Source organism: Microcaecilia unicolor, chromosome 6 (assembly GCF_901765095.1).
Source record: "Microcaecilia unicolor chromosome 6, aMicUni1.1, whole genome shotgun sequence".
NCBI lineage: Eukaryota > Metazoa > Chordata > Amphibia > Gymnophiona > Siphonopidae > Microcaecilia > Microcaecilia unicolor.
Genome location: NC_044036.1, coordinates 195,051,684 through 195,078,740, shown reverse-complemented (window position 1 = coordinate 195,078,740; position 27,057 = coordinate 195,051,684). Strand labels below are relative to the sequence as shown.

The 27,057-nt window shown below is 45.9% G+C and overlaps 1 protein-coding gene and 1 long non-coding RNA gene across 5 annotated transcripts in view; both read right to left on the bottom strand.

Annotated features, from left to right (window-relative positions):
• DCAF1 (DDB1 and CUL4 associated factor 1) overlaps positions 1–27,057 on the bottom strand; it is a 648,223-nt gene that overhangs the window by 175,672 nt on the left and 445,494 nt on the right. For all 4 annotated transcript variants that reach the window (XM_030205586.1, XM_030205587.1, XM_030205589.1 and 1 more), the window contains 2 exons: positions 23,005–23,098; positions 2,533–2,637 (listed from right to left, as the gene is read on the bottom strand). In XM_030205586.1, coding sequence (XP_030061446.1) covers positions 2,533–2,637; positions 23,005–23,098 — 199 coding nt within the window. The remainder of the gene's footprint in view (positions 1–2,532; positions 2,638–23,004; positions 23,099–27,057) is intronic.
• On the bottom strand, positions 819–2,353 carry LOC115471768. The gene is made up of 3 exons (XR_003942417.1): positions 2,343–2,353; positions 2,112–2,114; positions 819–897 (listed from the first exon to the last, which is right to left on the bottom strand). It is a non-coding gene; the product is annotated as an uncharacterized LOC115471768 (long non-coding RNA).

The window sequence follows — 27,057 nt, the reverse complement described above, 5'->3', positions numbered from 1 at the left end:
CTCCCTCTCCCATCCATCCAGGGTCTGCCCTCCCTCTCGTTCCCCCTTCCATCTAGGATCTGTCCCCTCTCTCTCTGCCCCTTTTTTCAACCCCCAGTTCCAGCCCCCTTCTCCCCTCTGAACACCCCCACCCCAGTCCCCTTCTCCCCTCCCCCCGTCTGAGACCCCCACCCCAGTCCCCTTCTCCCCACCCCAGTCCCCTTCTCCCCTCCCCTTTTCCCCTCTGAACACCCCCACCCCAGTCCCCTTCTCCCCTCCCCTTCTCCCCTCTGAGATCCCCACCCCAGTCCCCTTCTCCCCTCCCCTGTCTGAGACCCCCACCCCAGTCCCCTTCTCCCCTCTGAACACCCCCACCCGAGTCCCTTTCGCCCCTCTCCTTCCCCACCTCAGTCCCGTTAAAACCGGCGAAGCAGCGTCGCAGGCAGCGCCTCGTGCCCTGCTTGTAAAAAAAAAAAATCAAATCTCCTTCCTTCTCCTCGTCTTGACGTCGACTCGGGCCTTCCAATCAAATTGATTGGAAGGCCCGAGTCGACGTCAAGACGAGGAGGAGAAGGAAGGAGATTTTATTTTATTTTTTTTACAAGCAGGGCGCGAGGCGCTGCCTGCGACGCTGCTTCGCCATTTTTTTTTAAATGTGCGGCGCCGCGGGAACGGCCACGGGAGGCGGCGGGAGCGGAGCACCCCCCACCCACTGGCACCCGGGGCACACCGCCCCCCCCCTTGGTACGCCACTGGTACAATCCTCAATTCCTTCTCCAATTAGGTCAGGAGCTTCTCAGAAACAGTCCATGAGCTACAGTCCACCCCTCCCATCCATGGGAGACAGAGAAATACTGAGCATTCTAAGGCTGCACAGTGCCCTTAAGGGGCAAATCATATAGACCTACTTTTTTCTCTCTCCGTCTGTTGGTCAATGGACATAACCCACAGGTTCTGGACTGGCCATTAAGGAAATTAGTTTTTGTGACAGAGTGGCATCATAGGAAATGAGTACCTTCGTCTTCTATCAATATTTGGATTTAACCCACATTTTTTCAGTAGTAGCTTAAGGTGAACTACATTCAGGTGCACTAGGTATTTTTCCCTGTCTATGAAGGGCTTACAATCTAAGTTTATACTTCAGGCAATGGAGGGTTAAGTGACTTGCCCAAGATCACAAGCAGCAGCATTGTGAATTCAACAGGGCTTCCCCTTGTTGTTAGCCTGCTGCTCTAACACTAGACTACTCCTCCTCCACCCCCCCAACTGGAAAATAATGTTAAAATACACAGACATCCTTGGGTAAATAATGTAGATTCTGCCAACTTTGATACAAGATCTATGATCTGAGGCAGATAATCAGGGGCTTTGAATATTGCATAACTGCTTCTCATACAATCCATGCAGCACTTATGCAATATTCAAAGACCCTAATTATCTGCATCAGATCATAGATTTTGTATCAAAGTGGGCACAGAATTTACATTATTTACCAAAGGATTGCTGTGTAATTTAACATAACTTTCCAGAGGGGGTGGGTGTGCAGGAAAGGGGGGCGAAGTGGGCAGGGCTGCATGTGTGCACACCTCACTAATTTATAAGAACATAAGTGTTGCCAGTACTGGGATAGACCGAAGGTCCATCAAGCCCAGCATCCTGTTTCCAACAGTGGCCAATCCAGGTTACAAGTACCTGGCAAGATCCACAAACAGTACAATACATTTTATGCTGCTTATCCTAGAAATGAGCAGTGGATTTTCCCCCAAGTCCATCTTAATAACGGCTTATGACCTTTTCTTTTAGGAAGTTATCCAAACTTTTTAAACTGCTTTTTCCACATTCTCTGGCAACAAATTCGAGTTTAATTACACATTTATATTTATTTTGTTCACACATTTTCATTCATAGTTCAGGGTAAGTTATGTTGACATAGTAAATATTCCCTTCTTGCCAGCAGGCTCATAATCTAAGTTTTTAATTGAGGCAACAGAAGGTGATGTAAATCAATGAACAGTATCAGGGGATTTTCTGTTTGCAATCATAGTAGGAGGCTAATTCTAACATGCAATAATACACGCAACATATAAAAGAGAACCTATTTTGAAACAGACATGCTTGCATGTTTTCCAAACTTCCTTGGTCTTGGAACATTATTTCGTGTTTTCTATTTCTTCAGTTTTCTTCCTCTTTTGTTTCCTTCTCAAACCATTTTACTCATATTCAATCTTCTCTCGTCTTCTTCCTATCTGACTCTCTCACTCCTTCCCCCTCAAAGTGCTTCTAATTTTAATTGCCCTCTTTCCCTTCCTTGCTCTCATGCTTACCTCCTCTCTTGCAGCCACTTCTCCTACTTATCCATCCACCCCATCTTCTGGACCACCGTCCCCTTTCCACAGTCTCACAGCCTTTTAAAGCTTTCTGGTAAAACAGAGGGGTAGGAATTGAACATGGGCAGCCCCAATTTCCAGTGAAATCAACGCTTTTATTTGGCAACCCCCCAAAAAGGTACCTTTGCTAGGAACAAATCAAATCAGACAGAATCCTGCACCTCACCTATGGGCTTGTAGTCCGTAGCATTAAAAGTTCTGAATGAAGATCCAAAGGGACTTTTCATCCTCTCTTCAAGCAAGTCATCCTCATCATCTGCCTGCAGCATAGCTAACAAAGAGACACAAGTCACCAATATATACCAGTACAAAATCTGCTCAATTAAACTATGTTACATCTAAGTGGGCAAATGAGTCTATGAAAGACTGCATTTTTTTTTTTTTACTGCCTCTTATCTACACTCTTTACACACTCATAGTGAATTATCTTTGAAGCATTTCAAACCAGCAATAAGAACATGGCTTTTTCAACAAACTTACCCTACTTAGTTTCGTGGTGAGATTATGACTATTATGCACCATGTCTTGCCCAATTGATGTATTTGATTTTATTTGACGTCTTTATTTCTGGCTGATTAACTAGAATGAACATCTTTCCTAATCACTTCTTTAATTATTTTCTTGATTTGTCTTGGGGTTCCTTTTACAAAGCTGCAGTAGTGATTCCCAGCATGGAAAACGTGAAACCACTTCAATTCCTATGGGCTTTGTCGCATTTGCTGTGGGGGAATCACTACTGTGGTTTAGTAAAAGGAGCCCTTAAGTCTGTAAACCACTTGGTCCTTCTAGTCAGTTAAAGCGGTACAGTAAGTCACAAAATAAATAAAAAAATAATTTAAAACATATTTTATTTTCTTGAACAACATTAGGGCAATTTTGAAACTAACCACAGAGTTTGAAGTCTTATAGCTACATTGAAAATATGCTTGGAGCCTCCTAGCTACAAAGGAAAATGCTATATGGCATTGACATCAGGTACAATTTACTTTTGAATATTTGTACCTGCTTTGAAGCGACCCAAGAAAGTCCACATGGGGCTTTCACAATGAAAGCTCTAAACATACTTCTTTCCTCTAACTATATACACTTTTCCCCAGAGGATAAAAGTACCAATGCTGGGATCAGCTCAATGTTCATGACACTTAGAATGCCTTCTTTTTATTTTCTAAAGGGAAAATCCCAGTCTAGTTGTAATCCTAGGGAGGGTCGAACACATTGTGATATCACTGGGTATTTTTTTAAAGTTGCCCTGCTATTGGCTGACACAGCCTCCTGAATGTTGGCCAGGTTATTCAAATTTCTGTCCCAAAGGAGGAAACTAAGCATCATAACACATCCACACAGCTCCTTGCTGTATTTAATTTTCCAGTAAATTAGTGTTTAAAAAAGGTGTCAAGCTGGGAGCACTTGAAACCAGTGTCCTCCATTTGTTTGTACAAGTCCAGCACAGATGGTGCAAGTCCTTTCTCAATCTTATTTTGAAGGTACTATTTCTACAGATGTGAAAGAAATTCAGCCTTAATGCCAGGTCCATATTTGGTCTTTCTATTCAGATTATCTATTGAAGATGGCTATTATGTTACAAAAGGCAAAGCAGACTAAAGACAATCTAAATCTGTTATACTGAAGGCCAATGAACTTTGCTTCAGTCACTTCTAGCCAGAACCAGATTTAATCTATCTAAAAGTAAAAGCTCTGTATCAACATTTGTCATCCATCTTGTCCCTAATTCTCAATCTCCTAATGGGGTGGCAGAGCATCAATCTTCAAGCAGGTAGTAAGGCTGCAGTTTAGTATACCAATTCCTTACATGTAATAGCTCTGAGGAGAACAAAGAACTAGAGAACAAAGAAATCTCAGAGGAATCAAAACAAGATAAATTAAATTATATTTGCATTTAACGACATGGTTTTGTTTATTTCTATTTAATATACCGCTAGAAGGACATACCGAGAAAGTGGTTTACAATAATAATACTAAAACAGACAAAAGATGATACAATCAAAGCAGTTTACATTTATTATATGTAGCTCCTTTCTCTGTCCCTAGTGGGCTCACAATCTAACTATTGTACCTGAGGAAATGGAGGGTTAAGTGACTTGCTCAGAGTCCCAAGGAGCTGTTGTGGGAATCAAACTCAGTTCCCCAGGTTCTTAGCCCACTGAACAAACCACTAGGCGAAATAAAAGTATGAAAATTAGAAAAAGCAAAATTTACAATTACAATCCCTTTAAAACAGTGGATATACTTAGTGGTCCAGGTCCCTAATTGTATAATAACCATGCAACTAAATGAGATTTACATTTCACAAAACTGTACAATAATCCTGAAATCATAATGACTGATCTGAGCCAAGCAAGAAAAATGCTTAGAAAAAATGCCATGTTGGGCAAGTAGGCTGGGATACTAAATATTCTGCAGACACCACATCTTTCCCAGGTAGGTAATATGAGAAGTTCAGTCTAATAATAACTGAAGGGACTGTAGCGTTCCCATATGTATCAATGCATGGAAAGACTATATAACCTTCCGGAAACACCTGAAAGCCCACTTCAGAAAAGTTTTCTTTGATGAACCCAAACAGTTTACCAGAACACCAACCAATCGCGCCATGATACTTGATTGCCAACAGTCACTGAACAAAGCCCGCATCTACTCCAAACATTTTAACTTGCTTATCTGAAATAAACTGTAAGTCACACTGAACCAGCAACTTGACTGGAAAATGTGGAGTACAAATGCAGAAATAAATAAATACATTTTATTACAAGAGTAGCAAATAATTCCAAAACATACTAACTTTAACCTAGCAAAGATTAATTAAAAAAAAAACAAACCCTCAGACACAGGGACTTCAATAATTCTCAGCTTCTAGTCCAAATCTTTTTTTTCAATCATCTTTATTTTTATTAAAATGTAACACTCTGAATAAGAATGTTGCAGAAATGAAATAAAGATGACTTACCCCTTTGGCTTACCCATAGCAGAAGGAATGCACATGGCCCCAGGAAAAAAGGAAAGGTGAATGCTGCAGGGCGGCCCCTGCTGGCACGGAAAGCAAAGTTGTTTACCTGTAGCAGTTTTTCTGGTGACAGCAGGAAAATCAGCCACACGCATTGGTGACATCATAGCCAAAGCCAATATCTCCCAGATAAATCTGGAAGAGCCTGGAAAGGATTTTCTAGGTATGCTAAGGATTTCCCACATATTACCGGAGCGCTTATAAAAACCCTAAATATCAATTCCAAAGGGGGAATGCGTGGCTGATTATAACCGCTCTCCTCCGAGAACATCTCAGGGGTCAAGTAGGATGAATTAGCCACCCATCTGAATGTCCTACATAACAGTTGCCCTTCAAAAGAAAAGATTGCCACTGAGTGGTGGTATCTTTCTAGTGGATAAAATCCAATTTTGTTTTCTCTCTTTTTTTTTAAGACAAACCAAAATAACAATGAGACCTAGGAGAAGGCCTGAAGGACACGATAGCCAAAACAGCAAAGTTGCTTACCTGTATCAGGTATTCTTTGTAGACAGCAGGATAACTCAGTTACATGTGGGCAACTTCATCCAGTATTACACAGAATGGAATATTTTACAAGTCAGAAAGGACTAGAAGACCTTTCTGCTCATGTGCAGCTATTTGCCATTATGCCATCAAGTCCGAGCTATTACGGAAAATATTTTTGAAACACCAAGGCGATGTGGAAGGGAAGTATGATTGATTAATCCTGCTGTTCGTAAACAAATATGATGGATCAGCTACAAATTTGGGGAATTTCAAATTAAGGGTTATCATTAAGTCTCTACTATAAAATATATAAAATATCAGAGAAAGCAGGTAACAATATTAAACAAACAAAAAAAAAAGTAGAGAGCATGCAGTGCACGGATCCTGGAATTCTTTCCAACCACTCTGCATATGTGAATCACTGTTATGTATATGACAGTTTTTGGTACCAGTCTCCCACAGAAATATATTCAGGCATTCTTTTGGAGGGGGTTCATTTCTCTTCTGCCCCACAATACATGCAGGAAAACAAAGTTACTCCAAGGACAGCAGGATACATAGAGGCTTATTTTCAAAGCACTTAGCCTCCCAAAGTTCCATAGAAACATATGGAACTTAGCCTCCCAAAGTGCTTTGAAAATATGCCTCATAGTCTTCTACGAGGACAAGCAGGCTGCTTGTTCTCACATGTGAGGCGGCGTCCACAGCGGCCCAGGAAACGGCAAATTTTTCTACAGCAAAATTTAAAAAGTTTTGCCAGAGCCTTCTGGTGCACGCACCACGCATGCACGGACAACTTCCTGCCTGTCACGTGAGCGTTTCCGCTCAGTTTTTTCTTGTCCGCAGTGAGGTGAAGAGGTTTTTCCCTGTTCACTTCGCAGGCCCAGGAAAGAGAGTCTTGATGATTCTTTTTATATTTCTTGTTTTATTTCTATCGTTATTCGTTCTTCTTTATTTTAAAAAAAAAAAAAAACAGTATTTTTTCATAGTTTTTGGCACTTTCTTTTTTTTTTGACGCGGCCGGCCTTAGGCCACGTAGCTGGGTTTTTCCCCTTTTGTGCCCTTTACTTTTTTGGCATGATCACGTTGTTTAATTTTGTCGAAGCCGTTTTTCCTTCCATGTCACGGAAAACACCCAGCGGTTTCAAACGTTGTACTCGGTGCAACTGGACCATCTCGGGTACCGATACCCACGCTTGATGTACCCAGTGCCTTGGGCCCGACCATAGCCCAGCCGCTTGCAGTCTGCGTCTTCACATGAAGAAACGGACCCAAGCGTCTCAAGAAGCCCAATGAGAGAAGCTTTTTGGGGCTCGGTCCAGTCCTTCGATATTGACATCGGTACCGAGGTCGGTGGCATCGACACTGACGGACGCATTGACGTTGGGGGCGAAGGTAATGGCTGCGGAACGACCAACTCATGCTGAGAGCAGTGAGGCGTCGAGTGGGTCTCCTGTTATGCAGGCCCCCCCGAGACCGACCTTCATTGGACCCGGCCCAGAGGAGACGTGAGGATTCCATGTCCTCCTCATCGGTACCGAACAGTCTCGATGATGGGCGTCGAGCAAAGGAGAAGCACCATCATCGTTCTCCTTCGACACACGGTGCCGGAAGCTCCGGGGCATCAAGGGAATCGGAACCCGAGAAGCGTCGGCGCCAAGAGGATCGCTCCCCCTCTATTCAGGAGGTGCCGATGCGTCAGTCTTCTGGCAGCCTAACAGATTCTGCCACCAGCACTTGTACTGACCCCGCAGCCTTATCCAATGGCGGCTCTCGACGACCTGTACGGTCCATCCAGTCTGCCCAACAAGATAAACTCATTTTACATGGTATGTGATACTTTATATGTATATCCGAGTTTGATTTGTCCTTGCCTTTCTCAGGGCACAGACCGTAGAAGCCTGCCCAGTACTGTTCTTGAACTAAGTTCTGAAGCTAACATCGAAGCCCCTTAAAATTTACACTCCAGCACATCCCTATCTATTCAGTCACGATCAGGGCATAGACTGTAGAAGTCTGCCCAGCTCCCGTTTTGTTTCCAATTACCGGCGTCGCCACCCTATCTCCCCTAAGATTCCACGGAACCATTCCTTCTAAACAGGATTCCTTTGTGTTTATCCCACGTGTGTTTGAATTCCATCACCATTTTCATCCCCACCACCTCCCGCGGGAGGGCATTCCACATATCCACCACCCTCTCTGTGAAAAAATACTTCTTGACATTAGTCCTGAGTCTGCCCCCCTTCAACCTCAATTCATGTCCTCTAGTTCTACCACCTTCCTGTCTCCGTAAAAGGTTCGTTTGTGGATTAATACATTTCAAATATTTGAACGTCTGTATCATATCAACCCGTTTCTCCTTTCCTCCAAGGTATACATGTTCAGGTCAGAAAGTCTCTCTTTGTACGGTCTGCAACGCAAATCCCATACCATTTTCGTAGCTTTTCTTTGCACCACTTCCAGTCTTTTCACATCTTTATCAAGATACGGCCTCCAAAACGGAACACAATAATCCAAGTCGGGCCTCACCAACGACTTGTAGAGGGGCATCAACAGCTCCTTTCTTCTGCTGGTTATGCCCCTCTCTACGCAGCCTAGCATCCTTCTGGCCACGGCTGTCGCCTTGTCGCATTGTTTCTTCATCTTCAGATCCTCCGACACCAACACCCCAAGGTCTCTCTCCTGAGTCGAGCTTACTAATCTCTCCCCTCCTATCCGGCATCTCTCTTTTGGGTTTCCGCACCCCAAGTGTATCACTCTACACTTTTTGGCATTAAATTTTAACTATGAATACACTTAAATTTTAACTATGAATACACTCAAGCTTGCCAATAATCAATTTGAAACTCAAAAATCACAGCTTCACACTCGCTGTGTATCACAAGTATCACTCTGAGTTGAATCAGAAACACTCAACACCTAAAGTGGAGAAAAAAGGAAAATCAGTAACGCCACCCAGCCAGCCCAGAATCATCAGACTATAAGGCATGGGCCAGACACAACATCATATGACCCAAAAAATCTCCCCCCTCAGTTGAATGTCCAAAAAATCAAAGATAACCCAATGTCTATATTCAAAGTGGTGAGATCACAGAATAAACCGATCTCTCCCAAGTTTACAAGTTAGTGCTCTGGTGAAGCTACCGATCACTTATCTTAATCACATCACACTGGTGTTATACTCTGTCTGTAGCTTCAGTCGTAACCCAACAGGGGGTTCCCGTTTCGCTAATGCTGCTTCAGGGGTTTCACTCGCTTGTAAAATTTTAATTTCTGTAGTCTCGTCTGCTGCTGTTGCAAGACCTCTACACGCTTCTGTGTCTCATTTGCTGCACTCCAAAGTCGAGCCGGTAACTATCATGTGCCATCAATTTATTCATTAATGACGTAAGCTCCCACCTTCTCTCAAAGCCAATCACCGAGGAGCATAAAGAAATTTATTATCTTTCAAAACAGCCAATCACTCGTCCGACTCACTTCCACAATTCCAGGAATCACTGCAAAAAAACCCCCACCCAGTCAGAAATTGTCAAAAACAATCAAAAAAATGCTGCCCATTCAACTTTAATATTCAATCCATCCGGTTCTGTCGTGTTGAAATAAAAATTCCATTTCTGTTCAACTTGCCGCAGTCAACGGCTCAAATCTCCCCTTCGCTGTGTGGGTTGCAATTGCTCCAGAACCGTGCATCTTACATCTTCAAACACATGTTTAGCTGCTTCACAGTGAGTAACCATGGGGTCTTCACATTTCAAAAGCTTTAAACATGAACGATGTTCCATCAAACATGTTTTTAATGGTCTTGTAGTTTGGCCAATGTACATAAGGTCACAAGGACACTTGATTAAATATACCACTCCTTTGGTCTCACACGATGTCATACATCTAAAGGTGCATTTTTTACCGGTTCTGGGATGTATCAAATCGCTTCCCTGCACCATAATGTGGCATACAGAACAATGCCCACATTTTTTATGGAATCCTTTATTTCTATTGTTTTTCTTCGCCGTCCATACATCATTAGGACTTAACATGTGTCCTAAGTTACAATCCCTCTGATACAAGAATAAGATATTAGCATTAGCTAGAATCGGATGAGTTTTTAATAATGCAAAATGTTTCCTAATATTCTGACTTCGTATCGTAGTATGCGTGTTGTATTTAATAACGAAAGGCAAAATATCTTTTTGTTGTTGAGTTGATTTGTACTGCAACAGTGATTCTCTTGGATTGTGCAGTGCTCTTTTCGCTGCTTTTTTGACAATGTTCTTAGAATATCCTCTTTGTGTTAATTTGTAGCTTACAGAATTGATACTTTGTTTGAATTCTTGATATGATGAACAAATTCTGCAATGTCTTAAGAACTGTGCAAATGGGATATTTTGTTTCATATGTGGAGGGTGCCTGCTGGAGAAATGTAGTAAAGAATTCCTATCAGTGGGCTTAGAAAACACAGCTATTTTTGAAGTCCACTGCAGTGCCCCCTAGGGTGCCTGGTTGGTGTCCTGGGCATGTCAGGGGGACCAGTGCACTACAAATGCTGGCTCCTCCCACGACCAAATGTCTTGGATTTGGTTGGGTTTGAGATCGCCGGCATTAGCTTCCATTATTGGCGAAAACCAATGCCAGCCATCTCTGACATTTGCCGGCCCCAACCGTATTATCGAAACGAAAGATGGCCGGCCTTCTTTTTCGATAATACGGTTCGGGACTGCTCTTTGCTGCGCTGGCCAAATAGATGGCCGGCGCCGTTCGATTATGCCCCTCCACATGTACTAAGATCAAGGATTGGATTGAGCCTTCCTTTTTTGAGTTCAATTACTTAGAGTATGAATAGTATGCAAATACACATGGAATGTCGGAGGAATCCATTCCCCAATTAAAAGACAGAAACCTTTAAAGGCTCTCAATGACCAGGTGGCCTTTCTACAGGCATCTTTCAGCCTCGGAGCATGCCAAGTTAAAACTGTGGGGGTTGGGGAGAGTTATGGTGCTCCGGCAGTTAGTAGACGAGGAGGAGTGTTGATCCTAATTAGAAAGGGCGGGCATTTGGAAATCAAGCAGGTGGTTGCTGATCCGGAGGGGGTGGGGTGGGGGGGAGAGAGAGATCTATTTTGGTTTCTGTGGTGCTGGAGCGGCAGCCCCTGCTATTATACAACATTTATGTCCCAAACATTTTTGAGAAGGCATTTTATGTTCAATTAATCTGAAAGATACATGACTTGGGAGAAGCACATGTCTTTATTGGGTGGAGATTTAAATGAAGTGGCTGATCCTATACTAGATCGTTCGCAGTCAAGGGGGAGGGAGTCGGACCAGATCTCGGGGGGGGGGGGGGGGGGGATATCTATGCTATGCTCTGGACTTGATAGATGTGTGGAGGACGCTTCATCCATTGGAAAAGATTACACACACATATTGAGAGCACACTCCATAATGTCTAGAATAGATTGTGTTACTCTCTTGGGAACATCTGTCATCGGTTGGGGACGTAAAATTGGGTTGGGTTGAACTACACTTGCAGACTGGGGATGCTTCTCCTTGTGGGGGTTCATGGGGCTCCCCCCCTTTCTGTATAAGGATAGCCACTTTCAGTCATTTTTATTATCTAAGAGGCAGGACTATAAGAACACCAATGAAACACAGAGAGCATTTGGTTCTCTTTTTGGAGGCTGCGAAGGCTGTCCTTCAGGGGGAGGTTATCTAATATGTTAGTTTTCAGCGGAAGGCCTGGCACCGTGAGGTGTTGCGCTTAGAGAAGCAGGTAGCATCTCATCGCCAGCAAAAAAGGAATGAACCACTCTGTAGGGATTAAAAAGCAATTACTGGAGCGTCAACAGGCCTTAAATGAATTGCTGCATAGTAGAGCAAAGAGGTCTTTTGTGCATTACAAATACAAACTTTACAGATTCGCAAATAAGAGTAGTAGGCTCCTGGCTAAGATGGCCACACTATTGGATGCTAAGGCAGGATTGGCGCACAGTGATACTATTAATGCAGTTTTGAAAGAGTTTTATGGCCGCCTCTATGGGTCGCAGCCTGCTTCACCCCTGGATGGAGAGGTGTATCGGGCTTAGACTTGCCCGTAGTGGCGGCCCTGGATTTGGCACAGCTCAATGCACCCATTACTGCGGAGGAGGTGGAGTGGGTGATCAGACAGAGTTCCCTAGGCAAGGCACCAGGGCCAGATGGGTGGCGCAATGAGTTCTATAAGCTTTTACAACCTGAAATTGGAATATCTTGGCGGTTGTTTAATGAATCAATTGAGCAAGGTCAATTGCCCCATCACCTCAATAGGGCTCAAATTATTGTTCTCCTGAAGCCCGGTAAGCTGCTTGACTGTGCAGACTCGTATCGTCCTATATCCTTGCTAAATGTGGAAGCTAAATACTTGGCCAAGATTTTGGCCAATAGATTGGTAAGAGTGATCCCATCGCTGGTCTTGGAGCCTCAGGTGGGGTTCACTTGTGGGAGAGTGGTAGCGCAAGAATATGAGACATATACTGGCAGCATTGAAGAGGGTATGCTCGGAGAATATCCTTGCTCTCCTGATCAGTTTCGACGCCGAAAAAGCCTTTGATCGGGTGGAGTGGGGATATCTCTTTGAAGTGTTGAAAACATATGACATCAGTGGTTTCTTCTTCCAGGCGATTCAAACCTTGTATATTGACCCCAGGGCGCAGGTGCTCGCAAATGGAGTTCTCTCAGACTGGTTTCCAATTACAAGGGGAACTAGACAGGGTTGCCCTTTGTCTCCGCTCTTATTTGTTTTATCATTGGATCCGTTGCTTCGGGAGATTCAAGGTACTGCCGGGATTCGGGGAGTGAGGATTGGGGAGTAGACATTTACATCAGCTGCATTTGCAGATCTCCTATTGCTCATTTTAGACCTGCAATTATCTTTACCTTCCCTAATTGAAAGCATTGAGGAATATGGAGATTTCTTTGGCTTCAAATTTAATTTAGCCAAGTCAGACGCGATGGCCAGTTCAGAGGAGTTAAGACAGTCTTGGGGTAGTGCCTTTCCGCTGCAATGGACTCAGAACGTGTTTAATTATTTGGGCATACAGCTGCCAATGAATCCAAAGTATTTATATGAGATCAATATTTCTAAATTGCTCGGAGACACTAGGCAACAGCTAGCACTTTGGTCAATGCTTCCATTAACTCTTATGGGTAGGGTACAGCTCTATTGCATGATAATATTTCCACGGTTGTTGTATGTACTGCAGTCACTCCCTATTCGAGTGTTCCGTCGGGACTTGGAGTCCTTAGGGAAAATGTTAATGGTTCTGTTGGGGGGGGGGGGAGGGGAAGTCTAAAATACACTGGAGATTTCTGGTGGGTGCTCAGAATCAAGGAGGTCAGGGGATTCCGGATCTGGGTAGGTATAATAAAGCTTGCCTACTCAGACATCTACGGGATTGGCTGTTGGGTACTAACTCATATACAGATGTAGCTTTAGAGCGAGCATATTTTCATCCCTGGTACCTGAATTATTTACTTCATGCCCCCTTGGGAGACTGCCTGAGGGGATTCATGGGAGTATCTTGCTTCGGCCTCTTTGGTCTCTCTGGAGGGATTTGCTTCCCTTGTGGGGGCAGGATCCTTCCAGTAGTGTACTGCTGCCTCTGGGGGGAAATGCAGATTTTTCACCAGGTAGTGAAAATCGAATATTTAGACAGCTGGGAGAAGGAGGGGTTGTTACTGATGTAAAATGTGGTTAAGACAGGCGGGTCTATCTTGTTTTCTCAGGAATTTTTTTAATCGCTGTACACAGGGCCCTGAGGCGGTTCTTGCCTATCTTCAGCTGTCTCATTAGCTGGGTACCTTGCTGGAGGGTAGCCTTTCGGTAACCTTTGGTCAGCAGTTCCAGGAATTCTTGGAAGGAAATGCCCTGGGTCAAGTTTCAGTATCTTGGTTTTGTAAAGAATTGGGAAAGCATTAAACAATGAGGAGTCTGCAAAAGGTTGCAGATCAGTGGGGATGTGAGGTGGGTAGGTCAATTAATGCACAGCTTCTATTGGTATCTCTCAAAAGGGGTTTGCGAGTAGTACATAGCGCAGAGCTACAGGAAAGCGAATGCTACATACCTGTAGAAGGTATTCTCCGAGGACAGCAGGCTGATTGTTCTCACTGATGGGTGACGTCCACGGCAGCCCCTCCAATCGGAATCTTCACTAGCAAAGGCCTTTGCTAGTCCTCGCGCACCCTTGCGCACCGCGCATGCACGGCCGTCTTCCCGCAAGAAACCGGCTCGTGCCGGCCAGTCTCATATGTAGCAAGACAAAGAGAAAGGAAGACACAACTCCAAAGGGGAGGCGGGCGGGTTTGTGAGAACAATCAGCCTGCTGTCCTCGGAGAATACCTTCTACAGGTATGTAGCATTCGCTTTCTCCGAGGACAAGCAGGCTGCTTGTTCTCACTGATGGGGTATCCCTAGCCCCCAGGCTCACTCAAAACAACAAACATGGTCAATTGGGCCTCGCAACAGCGAAGACATAACTGAGATTGACCTAACAATTTATCCAACTAACTGAGAGTATAGCCTGGAACAGAATAAACATGGGCCTAGGGGGGTGGAGTTGGATTCTAAACCCCGAACAGATTCTGAAGCACTGACTGCCCGAACCGACTGTCGCGTCGGGTATCCTGCTGCAGGCAGTAATGAGATGTGAATGTGTGGACAGATGCCCACGTCGCAGCTTTGCAGATCTCTTCAATAGTGGCTGACTTCAAGTGGGCCACTGACGCAGCCATGGCTCTAACATTATGAGCCGTGACATGACCCTCAAGAGCCAGCCCAGCCTGGGCGTAAGTGAAGGAAATGCAATCTGCTAGCCAATTGGATATGGTGCGTTTCCCCACAGCCACTCCCCTCCTGTTGGGATCAAAAGAAACAAACAATTGGGCGGACTGTCTGTTGGGCTGTGTCCGCTCCAGATAGAAGGCCAATGCTCTCTTGCAGTCCAATGTGTGCAGCTGACGTTCAGCAGGGAAAATGAGGACGGGGAAAGAATGTTGGCAAGACAATTGACTGGTTCAGATGGAACTCCGACACAACCTTTGGCAAGAACTTAGGGTGAGTGCGGAGGACTACTCTGTTATGATGAAATTTGGTGTAAGGGGCCTGGGCTACCAGGGCCTAAAGCTCACTGACTCTACGAGCTGAAGTAACTGCCACCAAGAAAATGACCTTCCAGGTCAAGTACTTCAGATGGCAGGAGTTCAGTGGCTCAAAAGGAGGTTTCATCAGCTGGGTGAGATCCCATGACACTGTAGGAGGCTTGACAGGGGGTTTGACAAAAGCAAACCTCCCATGAAGCGAACAACTAAAGGCTGTCCTGAGATCGGCTTACCTTCCACACGGTAATGGTATGCACTGATTGAACTAAGGTGAACCCTTACAGAGTTGGTCTTGAGACCAGACTCAGACAAGTGCAGAAGGTATTCAGGCAGGGTCTGTGTAGGACAAGAGCGAGGATCTAGGGCCTTGCTGTCACACCAGACGGCAAACCTCCTCCATAGAAAGAAGTAACTCCTCTTAGTGGAATCTTTCCTGGAAGCAAGCACGATGCGGGAGACACCCTCCGACAGGCCCAAAAAGGCAAAGTCTACGCTCTCAACATCCAGGCCGTGAGAGCCAGAGACCGGAGGTTGGGATACAGAAGCGCCCCTTCGTCCTGTGTGATGAGGGTCGGAAAACACTCCAATCTCCACGGTTCTTCGGAGGACAACTCCAGAAGAAGAGGGAACCAGATCTGACGCGGCCAAAAAGGAGCAATCAGAATCATGGTGCCTCGGTCTTGCTTGAGTTTCAACAAAGTCTTCCCCACCAGAGGTATGGGAGGATAAGCATAGAGCAGACCCTCCCCCCAGTCCAGGAGGAAGGCATCTGATGCCAGTCTGCCGTGGGCCTGAAGCCTGGAACAGAACTGAGGGACTTTGTGGTTGGCTCGAGATGCGAAGAGATCTACCAAGGGGGTGCCCCACACCTGGAAGATCTGTCGCACTACACGGGAATTGAGCAACCACTCGTGAGGTTGCATAATCCTGCTCAACCTGTCGGCCAGACTGTTGTTTACGCCTGCCAGATATGTGGCTTGGAGCACCATGCCGTGACGGCGAGCCCAGAGCCACATGCTGACGGCTTCCTGACACAGGGGGCGAGATCCGGTGCCCCCCTGCTTGTTGATGTAATACATGGCAACCTGGTTGTCTGTCTGAATTTGGATAATTTGGTGGGACAGCCGATCTCTGAAAGCCTTCAGAGCGTTCCAGACCGCTCGTAACTCCAGGAGATTGATCTGCAGATCGTGTTCCTGGAGGGACCAGCTTCCTTGGGTGTGAAGCCCATCGACATGAGCTCCCCACCCCAGGAGAGACGCATCCGTGGTCAGCACTTTTTGTGGCTGAGGAATTTGAAAAGGACGTCCCAGAGTCAAATTGGACCAAATCGTCCACCAATACAGGGATTTGAGAAAACTCGTGGACAAGTGGATCACGTCTTCTAGATCACCAGCAGCCTGAAACCACTGGGAAGCTAGGGTCCATTGAGCAGATCGCATGTGAAGGCGGGCCATGGGAGTCACATGAACTGTGGAGGCCATGTGGCCCAGCAATCTCAACATCTGCCGAGCTGTGATCTGCTGGGACGCTCGCACCCGCGAGATGAGGGACAACAAGTTGTTGGCTCTCGTCTCTGGGAGATAGGCGCAAGCCGTCCGAGAGTCCAGCAGAGCTCCTATGAATTCGAGTTTCTGCACTGGGAGAAAGTGGATAATTTATCACAAACCCCAGTAGCTCCAGGAGGCGAATAGTCATCTGCATGGACTGTAGAGCTCCTGCCTCGGATGTGTTCTTCACCAGCCAATCGTCGAGATATGGGAACACGTGTACCCCCAGCCGGCGAAGTGCCACTGCGACTACAGCCAAGCACTTCGTGAACACTCTGGGCGCAGAGGCGAGCCCAAAGGGTAGCACACAGTACTGGAAGTGACGTTTGCCCAGCTGAAATCGCAGATACTGTCTGTGAGCTGGCAGTATCGGGATGTGTGTGTAGGCATCCTTCAAGTCCAGAGAGCACAGCCAATTGTTTTCCTGAATCATGGGAAGAAGGGTGCCCAGGGAAAGCATCCTGAACTTTTTCTTGACCAGATATTTGTTCAGGGCCCTTAGGTCTAGGATGGGACGCATCCCCCGTTTTCTTTTCCACAAGGAAGTACCTGGAATAGAATCCCAGCCCTTCTTGCCCGGATGGCACGGGCTCGACCGCATTGGCGCTGAGAAGGGCGGAGAGTTCCTCTGCAAGTACCTGCTTGAGCTGGAAGCTGTAAGACTGAGCTCCCGGTGGACAATTTGGAGGTTTTGAGGCCAAATTGAGGGTGTTTCCTTGCCGGACTATTTGAAGAACCCACTGATCGGAGGTTATGAGAGGCCACCTTTGGTGAAAACCTTTCAACCTCCCTCCGACTGGCAGGTCACCCGGCACTGACACTTGGATGTCGGCTATGCTCTGCTGGAGCCAGTCAAAAGCTCGTCCCTTGCTTTTGCTGGGGAGCCGAGGGGCCTTGCTGAGGCGCACGCTGCTGACGAGAGCGAGCGCGCTGGGGCTTAGCCTGGGCCGCAGGCTGTCGAGAAGAAGGATTGTACCTACGCTTACCAGAAGAGTAGGGAACAGTCTTCCTTCCCCCAAAAAAATCGTCTACCTGTAGAGGTAGAAGCTGAAGGCTGCCGGCGGGAGAACTTGTCGAAAGCGGTATCCTGCTGGTGGAGCTGCTCTACTACCTGCTCGACTTTCTCTCCAAAAATGTTATCCGCACGGCAAGGCGAGTCCGCAATCCACTGCTGGATCCTATTCTCCAGGTCGGAGGCACGCAGCCATGAGAGTCTGCGCATCACTACACCTTGAGCAGCGGCCCTGGACGCAACATCAAAGGTGTCATACACCCCTCTGGCCAGGAATTTTCTGCACGCCTTCAGCTGCCTGACCACCTCCTGAAATGGCTTGGCTTGCTCAGGGGGGAGCTTGTCCACCAAGCCCGCCAACTGCCGCACATTGTTCCGCATGTGTATGCTCGTGTAGAGCTGGTAAGACTGGATTTTGGCCACGAGCATAGAAGAATGGTAGGCCTTCCTCCCAAAGGAGTCTAAGGTTCTAGAGTCCTTGCCCGGGGGCGCCAAAGCATGCTCCCTAGAACTCTTAGCCTTCTTTAGGGCCAAATCCACAACTCCAGAGTCGTGAGGCAACTGAGTGCGCATCAGCTCTGGGTCCCCATGGATCCGGTACTGGGACTCGATCTTCTTGGGAATGTGGGGATTACTTAGTGGCTTGGTCCAGTTCGCCAGCAATATCTTTTTTAGGACATGATGCATGGGTACTTGGACGCTTCCTTAGGTGGAGAAGGATAGTCCAGGAGCTCAAACATTTCAGCCCTGGGCTCGTCCTCCACAACCACCGGGAAGGGGATGGCCGTAGACATCTCCCGGACAAAGGCCGCAAAAGACAGACTCTCGGGAGGAGAAAGCTGCCTTTCAGGGGAGGGAGTGGGATCAGAAGGAAGGCCCTCAGACTCCTCGTCAGAGAAGTATCTGATGTCCTCCTCCTCTTCCCACGAGGCCTCACCTTCGGTATCAGACACAAGTTCACGGACCTGTGTCTGAAGCCGTGCCCGGCTCGCCTCCGTGGAACCACGGCGGGAGCGTCGAGAGGTAGACTCCCTCGCCCGCACCGGCGAAGCTCCCTCCGCCGACGTCATCGGGGAGCCTTCCTGGGAGGCGACCGCAGTTGGTACCGCACGCGGCACCGATGTCGGAGACCTCACCCCGGGCAAGGGGCCAGCCGGCGCCTCACTCGACGGTACCGGAGGCGCAAGCACCCCCGGTACCGGAGGGGAAGGGCGCAACAGCTCTCCCAGAATCTCTGGGAGAACGGCCCGGAGACTCTCGTGCAGAGCGGCTGTGGAGAAAGACGTGGAAGCCGATGCAGGTGTCGATGTCAAAGTCTGTTCCGGGCGTGGAGGCTGTTCCGGGCTGTCCATAGTGGAGCGCATCAACACCTCTTGAACAGAGGGTGAGCGGTCCTCTCGGTGCCGATGCCTACTGGGTGCCAACTCCCTCGGCGACCCAGAGCTCTCGGTGCCGATACGGGAAGGGGACCGGTGTCGATGCTTCTTCGACTTCTTGGGACGAAGCATGTCACCGGAGCTTCCCGGCACCGACGAGGAGGACGTAGAATCCAGCCGTCGCTTCCTCGGGGCCGAGGCCGAAGAAGGTCAGTCTCGGGGGGCCTGTACCGCAGGAGCCCTCAGGGTAGGGGGAGACCCACCCGAAGGCTCATCGCCACCAGCAGGGGAATGGACAGCCCTCACCTGCACTCCAGTCGAAGCACCACCGTCCGACGACATCAGCAGAAGTGGAGGTCCCGGTACCACCGATGCTGATGCAGCCTTCCGATGTCTCAGCCCCAATGCAGAGGGTCGATGCCTCGATGCACTCGATGCAGTCGCGGCCGAGGACGGAGGTCTAGACGCTGTCGACGTCGATGCACTCGATACTCCCGGTGCCGATGCCGACGAAGAGCCCGAGAACAGAACGTTCCACTGGGCCAATCTTGCTACCTGAGTCCGCTTTTGTAAAAGGGCGCACAGACTACAGGCCTGCGGGCGGTGCCTAGCCCCCAGACACTGAAGACACAATGCGTGCCTGTCAGTGAGTGAGATTACCCGGGCGCACTGGGTGCACTTCTTGAAGCCGCTGGGAGACTTCGATGACATGGGCGGAAAAATCACGCCGGCGAAATCAAAACTCGTAATTGCGGTAGGCACCAAAAAGAGGGGAAGAAAAAAATTCGACCCCAGGCCTGAAAAGGGCCTACCCCGAAGACGAAAGAAAACTTATCGGGGCAAAAACTGGAAATAGCGGAAAGGGAAAAAGACCGAAAAGGTCCTTTCCCAAAATCCTTTTTTTTTTTTTTTTTTTAGTTAGCAAAAGTCAAAAAGAGACGCGCGAGGTCGACTTAAAGGGCGCGAACGGCGTAACACGACCGTACCGAGCGCGGACAAAAGAAGACTGGCCGGCACGAGCCTGTTTCAGGCGGGAAGATGGGCGCGCATGCGCGGTGCGCATGGGCGCGCAAGGACTAGCCAAGGCCTTTGCTAGTGAAGATTCCGATTGGAGGGGCTGCCGTGGACGTCACCCATCAGTGAGAACAAGCAGCCTGCTTGTCCTCGGAGAATGCCATTTTCATACAGTACATAGAGCCTATTTTTCCCAAAGGCAGGCCTGTCATGTTGGTGTAGTAGATACAGAAAAGTGCCAGAAATGCGGGAGGACAGAAGCCTCTTTTTTTCATGGGATATGGCAATGTAGATACATAATATCATTTTGGATGGCAATGGCATGGTTTTTTCAGTCAGTGTTGGGCCACCGGGTTTCCCTCACATTTGGAAAAGTGATTATTTTGCACTCTGGGCTGGTGGGGACCTGGGAATATGGGAGAAAGGCTGATTCTAGGTAAGGCCTGTATCTTGGGAAAGAAATGCAATCTCAATAATTGGGTAATGGATCACTCTTCTATCTGGTATTGGAGAAATAAGCTCCACCAGCACATGATATGGGAATCACAGGGAGTCCACCTGTCCCTGAAAAGGCAGCAGAGGTTTCTCGTGATTTGGGAGGCCTACTTGAATAAGGTATCACCTACGGCTCGAAGTCAAATCTTGAATAAATTTTCACTGGGCCATTGAGGGTGGATGGGTAGGTGGGGACCAGGCATCACAGGGTAGGGTTAGGGTGGAGGGGTCACAGGGGCAAGGGTATGCATCAACAATGGGTAGGTTGGGACCTGAACGACAAGGGTCTGGTCTACATCTCAGAATTTTAAAACAACATTAATTCTCGTGGATTTGTTGGGATAGAAGCAAGTTATTTTATCTCAGTTGGGTTCAATGTTAAAAGGAGGAGTTGGGCCTTGGAGAGGAGGGCTTGGGGAGAAAACCTGATGACAAGAAATTTCAAGTGGAATTCCATATGTAAAAGTTTGATAATGTCTTTATAGAATCTGCTTTGGCTTAAGCTGTCACACAGTAGATTGTTTCTGAGTAAACTGCTTGGTTCATGATGTTATCAATAAAAAATTGTTATAACTAAATGAATTCTTTGCTTCAGTCTTCACCAAGGAAGATTTGGGAGAGATACCGGTGTTTGTTATGTAAGCCACATTGAACCCGAGTCATTCTCATGCTAATGTGGGGTAAAAATATCAAATAAATAAAGCCAACATGGATTTAGTGAAGGGAAATCTTGCCTCATCAATCTATTACATTTCTTTGAAGTGGTGCACAAACATGAGGATAAAGGTGAGCCTGTTGATATTGTGTATCTGGATTTTCAAAAGGCGTTTGACAAAGTACCCCATGAAAGACTCCAGAGGAAATTGGAGAGTCATGGGATAGGAGGTAGTGTCCTATTGTGGATTAAAAACTGGTTAAAAGATAGAAAACAGAGAGTAGGATTAAATGGTCAGTATTCTCAATACAGAAAGGTAGATAGTGGGGCTCTCCAGGGGTCTGTGCTGGGACCTCTGCCTTTTCACATATTTATAAACAATTTAGAGATGGGAGTAACTAGTGAGGTAATTAAATTTGCTGACAACACAAAGTTATTCAAAGTTGTTACATCGTGAGAGGATTGTAAAAAATTACAAGAAGATCTTATGAGACTGGGCATCTAAATGGCAGACATTTAATGTGAGCAAGTGCAAAATGATGCATGTGGGTAAGAGGAACCTAAATTATAGCTACATAATGCAAGGCTGCTCAGTGTGCGGCGGTCGCTAAGAAAGTAAATAGAATTTGGGGTATTATTAGGAAAGGAATGTAAAACAAAAATGAGGATGTTAATATGTGACCGCACCTCAAATATTGCATGCAATTCTGGTCAACACATCTCAAAAAAGATATAGTGGAATTAGAGAAGGTACAGAGAAGAGCGGAACAAAATGATAAAAGGGATGGGACGATTTCCGTATGAGGAAAGGCTGCTTAGAGAAAAGACCGCTGAGAGGAGATATGATAGAGGTCTAAAAAATGAGTGGAGTGAAAAGGGTAAACGTGAATCACTTGTTTATTCTTTCCAAAAATACTAGGACTGGGGGCACGCAATGAAGCTACAAAGTAGTAAATTTAAAACGAATCGGAGAAATATTTCTTCACTCAATGTGTAATTAAACTCTGGAATTCGTTGCCAGAGAAAGTAGTAAAGCAGGTAGCTTAGTGGGGTTTAAAAAGCTTCCTAATAGAAAAGTCCATAAGCCATTATTAAAATGGACTTGGGGAAAATCCACTGCTTTTGTCTAGGATAAGCAGCATAAAATATATTGTACTGTTTTGGGATCTTGCCAGGTACTTATAACCTGGATTGGCCACTGTTGGGGGCAGGAGGCTGTCCCAGCATGGCAATACATATGTTCTCACTTATCACTGCATACAAAAAAAGACAGAGGACTCTATGAAGTGTCATGTACATGGGACATTCTGTGTACATGCAGAAAATATTTTCTGGTCTTTTCCAGAAATCTATGGAAGATTTTTCTGTATTGGCAACATGAATGACATTACCTACAAATGCAAATGATTCATCCTGTTTATCCATGGAGGGATTATATTGAAAGGTTCAGTTTTGTAAAAGGCTATCCTTCCACCCCAGGTCCTGAAGAGAAGTGCGACAGGGATGAAAGGGGGAAATGGGACTTGATATACCGCCTTTCTGAGGTTTTTGCAACTACATTCAAAGCGGTTTACATATATTCAGGTACTTATTTTGTACCAGGAGCAATGGAGGGTTAAGTGACTTGCCCAGAGTCACAAGGAGTTGCAGTGGGAATCAAACTCAGTTCCCCAGGATCAAAGTCTACTGTACTAACCACTAGGCTACTCCTCCCAATGAAATTTTGGGAGTCCAAATATGTATGTATTTTGTTTCTGCAAGTCGAACTGTAAGACGTCAATGTTATGAAGTCTCTTACTTTATCTCTTATTTTTGTAAGTTTCAAAAATGTTTTAAATTTTTATTTAAATGTAAAATGCTTCCAGAAAATGCTTAACATGAATGCTTAACATATCTTCCTACCTCCATACATTACAGTTCCGGTGTTATTGAAGACTACCCGACATTGATCTAGTGCTGGTACAGTGTGCAGTAGATGAAAAGTTCGAAGATCCCACTGAAGGAATGGAGATTAAGGAAGAAAAGGCAACAGGAGACCTTTAAGATTACTGAACACATTCCAGAAGTGGCCCAGTCCTATAGAGCCTCGAGGTTCTTACGCATAGTCAACTGTATTCAACCATTTTAAAGAATTCTATAAGCTGGCGCCTAAAATTTAGGCATCAATAGAGCACCTAATTTATAGAATAGCAGTGCTTGTACACATGATTGGTGCCAATAATTAGAAGTTACGGCATAGGTGCTATTCTACAAATTGTCCACCCAATATTCAAAAGGGTTTAACCGGGCAGGAAAGGCTCCTGCCCGGTTAAACCTCACAGAGCAACCCAGCACACGATATTCAGCGGCACCTAACAATTGTACCACTGAATACTGCCACTAACCAGCCATCTCTTAACCAGTTAGGTTAGGGCTGAGGGCAAAGCACCTAGTTAGCCAATTAGCAATGATTTTCAGTAAGTGCATAAAGCTGAGACAGCAAAAACACCTATCTGTTAACATCAACTGGGTACTGGTCTGAATAGGCCGGTGACTGGATAACTTCCGGGTGACCGTGGAGACCCGGATATTCAGCCAGGAGCCACGCATGCCATCACTGGGGTCATGACAGCGCATAGAATGCACCTAAATTACTTTGGAAGTCTTTCATGAAAGCGCGCTAGCATTTTTAGCACGCCCTAATGATCAGCAGGCGCTAAATGCTAGAGATGCTCGTAGGAATATATTGGCGTCTCTAGCGTTTAGCACGCTAAAATCACTAGCGTGCCTTTGTAAAAAGACCCCTTAGTGCACAATTGTCAAGGAGTGTACATGTGCGTGGAACTATCAGCTGTGCACATTCATGGCGCACTTAGGCACGTCCACATGCCTAATTCTTGGAACACCAATGCAGCTTTGTGCTAGTATTTTATAATGGCTCAGGTGCACCTCATTTTAGGGGCCACAAAGGGGTGTGCTTAGCACCAGTTTTATAACTGGTGCTAAGCACATCCCTTTGTGGCACCCTAAAATGAGGCATCGAATAGAATTGTCACCTTTATGGCAGACTCAAAAGGATACTACGCAATACTAAATACATATGATTTCATTAGATGTTGCCCTATGAGTTTTAAAATAAAACAACAAAAAGGCAATAAATAACTATAAAAGCAAGTCAGCAAACAAGAAAAAAAAGGGTTGTATATCTGTAAATAATATTTTTCGTGAAAATTAATCCATTAGACTTTCCTGTCTAGTATCTCATACAGTTGCTTAATGTACTGTTTTTAATCTTTTCATGATATTCACAGACACTTTGGTCCTTATTTTAGAAGTTCTAGTTGTGCTTTAGATGTCTCAGCTGACACTTACACATCCATATTGCATTGACATCCAAATCCCAATTTTGTCACCGAGATACGGATGTCCAAATAGCAGTATGTCCTTATGGCAAGGGGACGTAGTCTGGGAGTGTTTTGGGCAGGACTGGGGAGGGGGCAAAATACAGACATCCAACTCTAATTTTAGAGACATCTATTGTAAATAATGGACCTATCTAGGTCCTTCCAAAAACAGGTCAAGAGGCCTGAAGCTGACAGCCAAATCTAAAAATCATACCCTCTGTGTGACCCAGAGGCTCATGAGCTCTTGCTGACAGGTTTGCAGAAAGAGGAACATGAAGCAATTTTCCATGGAAGGTGTTTACTGAAGAATGTGGTAAGGGGCTTTTTGTAGTTTACATGTCTGGAAACATAGATAAATGGTTGCTGGCGAAATGGAACGTGCTAATCAGTATGATATTGCTTTAAACCTTTCTAATAATCTTGATCAGTGGTCGAAACTAATGTTCAGCAACATTTTGGTCAAAACTAATGCTAACAAACTGTTTGAGCTGTATGGCGATAGAAAAGTATAAAACATGATAGTCGGCTGGACTTATTTGGAGAAGTACTCAGAGAATGCACCGGTGTGCAGCTCTTCTGTAATTCTCCCATGAGAAAAGCATTGTAGTCTGTTTTTCTAGCTTGGTAAGTAAATAAAAGCACTATTTTCTCATCTTCTGCTTGGCCTTTCCTTCTTCTCTCCCTGCCTGTATGAGTGTGTGGAACATTCAATTGGGTTAGGGGGGAGCAGAGGAATTAACACTATGTCCCAAAAGATGGACAATAGTATTTAGACCTAGTACTCAGCATATCCAGGTTACAGAAAGGAGATATGATTTGAGCAGGGCTCCAGTGGAGGGATTAATGAAAGTCATTCCTTTACTTCTCCAGTGGTTGCTGCTGCCCCCTCCCTGAATGTGAAACTGACAAGGGATAATGGATACCAAGCTCTAACTGCTTCAGGAGAAGTGAAGTTACTCACCTGTAGCAGGTGTTCTCCGAGAACAGCAGGACATGTATTCTCACATATGGGTGACGTCATCCGAGGAGCCATGTGCGAACATTACCCAGTGTTCTGTATCTTTAAGCAGCATCTCACCAAGCACATGCGAGTGCCGTCACGCCTGACTGAGCACACAGGACCAGCAGTACAATATCAAAGCTAAAAGAATACAACTCCTAGGAGAGGTGGGAGGGGATGTGAGAACACACATCCTGTAGTCTTTGGAGAATACTTCCTACAGGTTGAGTAGCTTTGCTTTCTCAGACGACAAGCAGGACATGTTTCTCACATATGGAAATCCCTAACTACCAGGCTCTCCAAAACAACAAAAGGAAACAGGGACTCGCAATGGCAAGAACAACCAGAAATCAATCAACCTTTACTTATTTACAGTCTTGTTGTGAGGGTGCAACCCAGAACAGAATAAAAAGTGGGCCTCAGAAGGTGGAGTTGCATTCTAGACACCGAACAATTTCTGCAGAACTGTCAGACCAAACTGTCACGTCAGGTATTCGGTTCAAGGCAGTGAGATGTGAACGTGTAGTCTGAAGGCCACATTGCAGCTTTGCAAACCTCTTCAAGAGAGGCTGATCTCAAGTGAGCTACCAACACAGCCATGGCTCTAACATTATGAGCTGTGACATGATCCCCAAGAGTCAACACAGTCTAGGCATAAGTGAAGGAAATACAATCTGACAGCCAATTTGACAGAGCGCGTTTACCGATGGCTGCCCCCATCATGTTTGGACTGTCCATAGGCTTTCGTCCACTCCAGACAGGTCAAGGTTCGCTTGCAGTCCAAGGTGTGCAGTGTGCTTTCGCCGGCATGGGCATGAGGTTTCATGAAAAAAGACACCACCGTTGGAAGGAACTTAGAATTCATGGGGAGAAACACTCTCTTATGATGGAATCTCGTACAAGTTGGATCAGCTACTAGAGCATGAAGCTTGCTAACTCCATGGGCTGAAAAGTGACCTTCAGCAGAAACACAATTTTCCAAGTCAAGAACTTCAGATGGCAAGTGTTTAGCAGCTCAAAAGGAACTTTCATCAGCTGGGCAAGGATGATATTGAGGTCCTATGACACTATAGGAGATTTGCTTGGGGGCTTAGTCAAAAGCAAACCTCTCATGAATTGAACAACTAGAGGCTGTACAGAGATGGGCTTACCCTCTACACGGTGATGGTAAGAGCCAATTGCACTGAGGTGAACCCTTACAGAGTTGGTTTAAAGACCAGACTCAGAGATGTGTTGGAGTTAATTCAAGTAGTTTTTGTGTAGGACAGGCAAAAGGATCTAAGGTCTTGCTCTCACACCAAACTTCTTCCATTTAAAATTATATGATCACTTAGTGGAACATTTCCTAGAAGCAAGTAGGATTTTGGAAACACCTTCATGCAGTTGAATCAACACTAGTTCTATGCTCTTACATCCAAGCTAGAGACTGAAGGCTGGGATGTGGAAGAGGCCTCTCGTTCTCAATGATAAGGGTCAGAAAGCAATCCAGTCTCCATGGGTTTTCAGAAACTAACTCCAGCAGCAGAGATAACTACACTTGCCTCATTCAAAAAGGCATGATGAGGATCATGG